This window comes from Hippocampus comes, unplaced genomic scaffold (genome assembly GCF_001891065.2).
Source record: "Hippocampus comes isolate QL1 unplaced genomic scaffold, H_comes_QL1_v1.1 scaffold124, whole genome shotgun sequence".
NCBI lineage: Eukaryota > Metazoa > Chordata > Actinopteri > Syngnathiformes > Syngnathidae > Hippocampus > Hippocampus comes.
This window is the reverse complement of record NW_017805075.1, coordinates 271,008-280,213: the sequence shown is the minus strand read 5'-3', so window position 1 is coordinate 280,213 and position 9,206 is coordinate 271,008. Positions and strand designations below refer to the sequence as shown.

The 9,206-nt window shown below is 43.0% G+C and overlaps 1 protein-coding gene across 11 annotated transcripts in view; it reads right to left on the bottom strand.

The window, feature by feature from the left end:
* Positions 1 to 9,206, bottom strand: part of rap1gapa (RAP1 GTPase activating protein a) — an 89,348-nt gene that overhangs the window by 67,574 nt on the left and 12,568 nt on the right. Inside the window, exon 1 of one of the 11 annotated variants that reach the window (XM_019865138.1) lies at positions 2,559 to 2,609. The exons of the other annotated variants lie outside the window; for them this stretch is intronic. Coding sequence (XP_019720697.1) covers positions 2,559 to 2,593 — 35 coding nt within the window. The 5' untranslated portion in view covers positions 2,594 to 2,609. Of the gene's footprint in view, positions 1 to 2,558; positions 2,610 to 9,206 lie in introns of those variants that run through there. 11 annotated transcript variants of the gene reach the window in all.

Below are 9,206 nucleotides of genomic sequence, written 5' to 3'. Positions count from 1 at the left end.
GGTTGGGATCGCCCTCAGTGCTGCATTCACACTTTCCATGAGACTTTCAGGTGGTACTTCACATAGTCGTTGTAATCGGTTTCTAGGTTGCCCAGCTTTCATTCTCGCCATGATCTTAGCTTTCAGGTCAGTTGCTGCCTCTGATCTGGCAGCCTGGGGCCCTTCACCGTGGACCCTGCGTTGTACCTCGTCAATCTCAAGTTGTGACAGCAATTGCCGTTTGTGGATGTTGGAACACTGAGCTACTAGTTGTTTCGTGGTCAACCGTGACTGTGGGGTTCGAAGTAACCATTCAGACCGCATTCTCTGCATGTAACCCCTCTGACTAGGGTTGCTTGAGTAGTAGCATTCCAACAGAGCCATGTTATCGCATCTCGCCCATCTCCGCTTTGTTCCAGTAGCCCATTTTTCATCAAGGTACTCTGGTTCCCCAGCACCTGACGCAGACCTTGTTTGGCCGGGCGACGTCTGAGCCGGCATGTCATTCATTTTATTGTATTATCTTGCCCAAGGACCCACACTGGATGGTGTTATGTGCTCATTTTTTGCCCCAAGCGGGATTCGAACCACCGTCTCCCGTACGCCAAACCGATGCCTTACCAACTGAGCTATCCAGCCGCTATATATATATATACACACAGTATATATATATACACACACATAGAGCTGTCCTGTGTGGAGTTTGCATGTTCATCCCGCGTGGGTTTTCTCCGAGTATTCCGGTTTCCTTCCACATTCCAAAAACATGCATGGGTGGTCTCAAACTTGCGGCCCGCAAGTCGAACTGCAGCCTGTGGGATGACAATTTGTGGCACCCATCTTAATATGAAAGATTGATGTTCGTGCGGCCCGCAAGTTTGATATAATATACTGTGTCAAACCGTCCCCTCACATGATATCATATCAGTGTCAGTCATAGTGCGCGCACGCACGCACGCACACAAACACACGCACACATACATGCACGCACGCACGCGCGCGCACGCACACACGCACGCGCACGCACACACACACACACACACACACACACACACACACACACACACACACACACACACACACACACACACACTCCTCACTGTGTTGTGAGCGGAACTTAACAAACCTACCAATCACGGTGGGGTATATGACTCTCGAGGGCGAGACATCTACCGGACTTGTTCTCAGCGCATCGGTGAAACACTGACACTGAAACACCTTCACAAAGTGGAATTACAGTATATAGATTACACAGCCCCAAACATGTCTTTTTCAAAGCCCGCAGTGAAGAGAAAGGTTGTTGATGAGCACAGACAATTTCAGGAAAAGTGGGAAATGCAGTATTTCTTTGTTGAGCACAGGGGCACCCCGATGTGTTTTATTTTCACAGAGAAAGTGCACCAGGAATACAATTTGAAACATCATTATACAACGAGATATGCGGAGGAGTATGCAAAATACCAGGGAGAAGAGAGAACCAACCGAGTTGCCAGTCTTAAAACACGCTGACTGAGGCAACCAGATTTCAGCAACCAAAGAAAATACCGCAGTCGAAGCGAGCTCTGTGGTGATGATTACGAAAAGCGGGAAAGCCATTCACAGAAGGTGAATTTGTCAAAAAGTGCACATTACAGGCTGCATGTATTGTCTCTCCAGAAAAGAAAGGTCAGTTTAGCAACATCAGCCTTTCTGCCAACTCTGTGGCAGAGCGCATTTCTGACCTTTCAAATGACATTTATGATCAACTACGTGAGAAAGAAAAATGTTTCGTGTATATTCAGTCGCTCTTGATGAGACCACAGACATCATCGACAGTGCCCAGCTTGCAATGTATGTCCGTGATGTTGATGACAATTTTGAAGTGATGGAGGAGTTGCTCACAGTAAATCCAATTCATGGCCAGACCACCGCGCAGGAGATATTTCACCAGCTTTCTGATGCCATTGAGAATGCCGGTTTGCCATGGAAGAGGTTTGTTGAAATAACAACCGATAGAGCTTCATCAGCTCGACTCTGAGTCCCTCCCAGATGACCGAGCTTCTCGCCTTGTCTCTAAGGGAGAGCCCGGACACCCTGCAGAGAAAACCCATTTCAGTCGCTTGTATACGGGATCTTGTTCTTTCAGTCACAGCCCACAGCTCGTGACCATAGGTGAGAGTAGGAACGTACATCGACCGGTAAATTGAGAACTTCGCCTCTCGGCTCAGCTCCCTCTTCATCACGACGGATCAATACAGAGTCCGCATCACAGTAGACGCTGCACCGATGCACCTCTCGATCTCACGCTCCATTCCACCCTCACTCGTGAACGAGACCCCAAGATACTTAAACTCCTCCAGTTGAGGCAGGATCTCATCCGCGATCTGGAGAGGGCACGCCAACGTTTTCCGACTGAGGGCCATGGTCTCAGATTTGGAAGTAAGAGATGCAATACTAAGGTCTCCAAAGCGGCCCCTCTCATATACATACAAAAGTGAAAACAAAGTAAAAATCCTAAATTTTGCTAACCCTGATTCAGACACGATAATAATGTAATATTACTAAATACCTTTAAATGACACGAACTTGCAATGTCTTACCTTGTGGAAGTAACTTGTCTAACACTGGCCCTCATTATTCATGTATTTTTTTTTTTTGGTCTTTCTTGTTTCCTGTCTGTTATACATAAAGAGTCTGTTTGATATGCTACGATGGAGAAATGTAGGTTCGAACAAATGTGCATGTGGTTCATGTGTGATATTTGCACAGTGCAAACAGTGTGCGTTGCCTGCTTTTCGCTTGAAAAAAAGTAGATCAACTTGATGAACTGGTTCATTTGTGTCAAAGGGGGGAAGAAATATTGCTTCTCGCTCTCTCTCCCCTCTCGACTCGTGATCAAACATGAGCCTGTTTCCATGGACACAATATCAGGAAACTCTGGGCCAGCACTTCTCAAACTGGTGTCCCCCGTAAAGCCATTTTCACTTCATGCGAAACAACACTGCAAAAAGCCAGAGAGGCTAAGCTAATAGCATTGGTGTTGTGCAGTTATAACAATGTCTAATTGAACACAAACAGCGCAGCAACAAATCAGGCAGACAATGCAACAATACCCACAGGCATATACAGTATTCTTTATCCTTTTCCAAAAAGCCATCATATAACTGCAGCTGACTGAGGCCTGTCTCCGTGTATAGACGCACGCGCACACCAGAAGGAGCAGCACAATGTCCACTGAATAGAAGTAAAACAATGTTTCCTTATATTGCATTTCAATACCGTATTATTTTATAAAGTGCAATTTGATAGAGTGCTATTTTTCCTCATTTAACCAAAAACATATTAGAAAAATCTGCGGATTTTGTTTTTGAGAGATCTGAATGGATTGACAGCATTTCCGTTCATTTCAACAAGAGTGATGATTTCAGACACACACACACACACACACACACACACACACACACACACACACACACACACACACACACACGCAAACACACCCTTGACATATTTGACATTACGACATCTATCTTGAAAATAGGAAACTTTTGAATTCCTGTGGTCCTTCTCTTTAACTGGCATTCAGATTATGAGGTGACGTGAAAGCTGTGTCCCTGGTCCTTAAAAGTCGGAAGTCCCCTCTCCGTCCAATTCAACGTAAGAGCAACTTTCAAGGTTCTGTTTCCCGCTTCACATGTCCAGTGAGCTGTGATATGTTATCAATTCAGCAACATAGTTTCTTGCAAAATAGGTCAACAGGCTCCTGAATAAATCATCTTAAAGCAAACAAGTGTGTTGTTCATCTCGCAATCAGCTGTGCTGACTTGGCCTGGAGGCAACATTCTAAATGTGAATTTCAAGTGGTAGTCCAAATGCAAGCCGCGTGAGACAAACACATCATTCAGTCAATCATTTTCAAAAGCACCTCGAGATAGTGTTTCACATTTCGCACAACCATGAGATCCTCCAGAAATTTAAAGCATTCATCTCAAGTCAACAAGCTGGACTTTTTTTTCTGACTATTGATTGCCGGGCTTTGTCACAACAAAATGAGGACGCAAAACCTGTTGGCTGCATTTACTTTGGTTTCAAAACCGGCATTAAGTGAAGCTGTGAAAAATATATATAGACGACTCATAAGGGCCGCCTTGACCTACTGATAGGCCCTGGGGCTAACCCTCAAATATAGGCCCCACGCCCCAACCCTGAGATGCTCAACTCATTTTTTCAACATTGACAAACAGATCAGCAGGCATATTTTTGCATTTCCTCAATTTTAACAAATACAATAGCCAACAAATCAGAACTGTGACACATTCTTCTTTTCATAAACTAACAGTCATATTTTCAATCACTTCTATGAGTAGAAAAATATATTTAAGCAGTATTGAACTGACAAAACAAACAACTACACTTAACCAAATTAGCAGACGTAGTGCGGTCTTGGGCCTTTGATACTTGCTCAGATCAAAATACATTTTAAAAAGTAATAAATAGCGTACAAAAGATGACAGGGCGACAGACGTTGGCATCACGCATCCTATAATTCCCAGCGCCAAATGTGAACGTTGCCATTTTGGCAGGGTAAAGAATGTGTCTCTAACTTGAGCAATCGCAACACTTTGACAATGGTAGAAAGTTGTTTTGTGCACCACAACAAGAGGGGGCAAAAGAAAGGGCGAGTATTCGACAGGCGACCAAAAGTAGAACAAATTAAATTGTAGCACATGGCTCCTCAGACCTGAGGGGTCACTCTCCAGCACTGAGGTTGCAGAGAGCGAGCGCCCCATCCGGCCGGGGTGCCCGTTCTACAGCGAGACCGCGATGCCACACGAGGCCACATGCCGTGGTTCTCACACGCTCCGAGCGAGGCCGTCCAATCCCGGCTGGTCTTCACTCCGCACGGCAATGGTGGCAGCCACCATAGCGGCAGGCGCGGGCAAACGTGTGGAGCCAGTATGCTTGTCTCAAAGATGAAAGCCATGCAATTCTGAGTACACAAGGCCCGTAAACTCAACTTTGAAACTTTCCAAGCGTTTGTACGATCGCAAGGACTAAGCAGACTTCTCCCATCTGCCGTCGTGATAGTTGGAAAAGCACTCCTGGTGCATCTGTGATATCCAAGCTATTAACATTGCACATGTCTCTCATGATGTACTTTTCATCAAAGTGAGATGTGAATTCACTTGGACAGGATATTGACTGATAAACCGCCACCATTACAATCCTGTCAGCTTGGCTGCATCAACAAATGCAAGCTGGGATCAGTCATGAGAGTTAATCGTAGATCGATCTAAAGAAATAAAATAAAAAAAAAATCACCAGATCACCAAGGTTTGTTACAGGCTTCCTTTCTGGAAGAATAATGTGTACTAAATATAGAGACTAGTGTTACTTGTGTACAACTAGCATCGGCCATTTGTTTGGCCAATTTGGGCCGGCTGATTGATCGGTTGGGCCTTATTCATTTTTATGCTTCACAAAATCATGTTGTGCGCCGGGATAAAACTGCTTGTAGGCCTGATTCGGGCCGCGAGCTGTATATTTGACATGTTTTATCGCATTTAGCGGACACGCCACAGCGTTTAAAAGTGGAGATTTTTCACGGTTTTAAAGCCCTCATTTAGTATACTCAGCAATATTTCAATAAACTTTGGCAAGTTTGTTCCCAACACTCTTCTCTGTGCTGTGGCAAATTTAGAAGACTTTTAAAGGGACTTTAAAAGATCTACAGTCAAAATCCCAAAGTGTTTTGACTGCATGCGACATGTTCAAATGAAAATAACCCACGCAAATACGAACTACTTTTTTATTCATGACTGAGAATCCAACATACAGTCGATACCGTCAGCACACAGAAGGAAAACAAGCCTGAACTGTACAAGAGACTGAATGAGCCTTTTGACAAACGCGTGTGTCAAATAGCTGAGTGTTCTCATTTAGCTCCACTACAAGTTCTAGTACAGTATGCGAATCTGCACACACGCATACACACGCGCACACGCACACACACACACACACACACACACACACACACACACACACACACACACACACACGTCAAAGAGCCATCCATCAGCAAAATCACAACAAACAAACTCATTATGCGGCCATTCACGCGGCAGGTATCAGATGTGATGGTCAATATTGATACGGTGCATTCATATAGACATACATCAGAAAGCATTTAAACGTCTGACAGCGTTAAAAAAAGAAAACACTAGTATTGTTGTTTCAAATCCATATTACTCCTTTCATGAATACTTTCCTAAAACAAGCGTATTTCATTACTTTAACATGAAAGTAGTGGTGGCTTTTTGTGCGCATCAAACTGTTTTTCTTTTGTGCCAAGAAATCCAAATAATTATTTGACACGCTTGACAGTGAAAATGTATTTTTGACTTTTGTGCTAAAGTACATTTCATGTGTGTATTTTTTTTCTTTTACTTAAGTACATGAGTTGAATCAGTTCGTCCACTTTCACTGGTCTTTTCTAGTATCTCTACTTTAGTACAGCGTCTCAAAATAAATATACATTAGCTGTCAGAAAAAAAAAATATTGTGTAACATGATGATGTAAGGAAATACGTTTAGAGCACAGTTACAATATTTCAGAGATGTGAGAACCTCCCTTGCTGTAGGGAAAGCAAATCATCCCATTTTATCTTGTGATACACTGTCATATAACACAAAGGATTACTGTATAATCGAATGCCACCTAATTAGCAGCATGAAAAAGATCTGAATCTGGCCCAGTGTCTTGTTCATCGGCAGATGGCTTGAAAAGCATCGAAGCGCGTAAATATGCAAGGTGGACTGCCCGAGTAGGCGCTTAAGAGCCCTCCGCTCGGCCTCCATCTCCTGTTTGTTTTGCCTCTGCCCTTGGAAAAGCACTTGAATGGCCTCCTGTCCTCAAGTAGCCCTGCCTCGCAGTCTAATCAACTTTTGTCATGCAAAAAAAAGAAAAGACCCCCCCCCCAACACACACACATTCATCCACCCTTCCATTGCTAGTACAATAAGTGTCGACCGGAGGACATCAAATCTCTCTCAACAACAGCCGCCCATCTTTTCTTTCATACAGAAAGCTCATACGAACTTAGTGACTTTTGAATGTGAGTCGAGTACGTTTATTTTGAGACAGCTACAACATACAAAACAGCAGCGATTTGGTGGAATGGCTCTAAAGGTAAAATCATTTCTCGTAAAAACAGGTCAGATTTGATTTTTTTTTGTTGTTTTTTTCAATATATTTTGGCTTACTTTAAGAAAAGTCATCCTTCAATGTAAATCTTTTACATGCAAGGATATCTTTTAATTGCTGTCAGATGTCAAAACAGTCAAAAAGTAGAACAAATTTGACCAAAGAAGTGTGTATGGGTTAAAAAAAAAAAGTGTTTTTTTTTTTTTTTTGGCATTTGAATGAGACAAAATTCTTCCTGTGCGTCGTCATGACGCCAAGCATGACATTGTTGATATCGCCTGACGATGTTCCCCTCCCCGCGGCCACAGATCGAGCATTGTGCTCTTCTGAGGACAACGCTCGTCCGTCTATTTAGTTCACCAGCAAGTGCGCATGAGGGGATGAGCAATAGAGCATACACTGTAAACTCTTATCGTGCAGGCATGTGACCGGCTTGATTCCGCATTGCATTAAAATATCCCAAACTGGGACTCGCAACTAATACTGTGATTGCAGGCGACATTTGTGCTAAAAAGTAGAAAATGCAAGTGCACAAATGGCCTCAGAATCAGTGTCTCAGTCATGCTTTCCATTTTCAATGGGCAATCCAAAATGAAAAAACGGAAAAGTTACTGTTTTTTACTGGTCAACTGGATGGAGATAAACGTGAGTCTGAAAGCTAATCTATTTTTAACTTTGTCGCGTGAGCAGAATGCCTTTGCGCTGGCAGGTGGACCTTCCGCCTCTACACCCTCGACCATTCAATAGCGTTTGTGTAATTTTGTGATTGGCTGGTAAAAAGGCAGAAAACCTTTTCACTTTACTTATTTATTTATTCTTTAAATGTTTCTCAGCGTTTTTTTAAATAAAATTTATGAGATTATAATTATTTGTTTTACCCACTGCATTTCAACAGGCGTCACTTGTACATGGATTTTAGCTTTGTGGACCGGGCCAGTCCCTATGCCCGACGGGGGTCGACTGTAGATTAAATATACAAGTTGCTTAAAGAGATATATCGCTCCCTCTACTTGATCAAATATATTAAGAGTTTTTCGAGTTAATTGTTCGAAAATAAACTAAAACATTTAATGCATCTCTCAGTTGCAGTTTACTGCCAAATTAGGCAAAAAATATAGTTATACCTTGTGTATTTAAAATAAACACACATTTTGGCTCTTTACTCTGCTATCTCAATGTTAAGGTTAAAAATCATCTATGTTGTAGTGCTTTAACACAATATAACAGTGCGCACGTTCATAATCTTTATCCTCCACGTAGAACTAATTTGTGCCTTACTGATGAGCACACAACGGCTGAGACATCTCAATGAACAGTGCCATATTTTCACGACAATACTGAGCACTGTGTCAAGAGGTGCAGTGTCAGTTACGGGTGCTTTTTCCATATTTAAAACATACACGAGACGCAATGCATTAATGGACACGGGCATGGTAAAACGTACGCTAGCTTAAAAAAAATACAGTAGCATGCATGCACGTAGCGTATGTTTTTAAAAAGGCAGAGGGAGCAAAACTGAGTTTGGTTGTACTTTATTGAGGTCTTTAACAATGTACTCATGTTATTTTTTTATCAATCCTCATCCACAAATCCATCAAAGTCCTAATCTTCTATATTCGAAATGAACAGCTGGGCAAGTTCTCCATCAAACAAGCCAGGTTCCCTTGCGTCTTTGTCAGAGTCTGTCTCGTTGCCGTGCGGCACCTCAAAAATGATGCCACCTTTTGCGAAAGCTCGAACAACAGTGCAAACAGACACGTTCGCCCCAGCATCCACAATCCATTCAGAAATTGTGGCGTTACTCGCCCAGCGCTGCCTCCCACTTTTAGTTAAGGTGTGTTCGGCATCATTCCCGCACCGCTCGCAACTTCACTTAGAACTCCCTGTTCACACTGATGTCCAGCAGTTGTAGTTCCTTTGTCAAACTTCCCAGAATGATGGCAAGGTCAGAGTTCATTTGCTGCATTTGTTTTTTTCACAGCAGCTGTGAGATGGCCGTGCATGGGCTTAAAGATCAACAGGGATGGTGTGTGTGTGTGTGTGT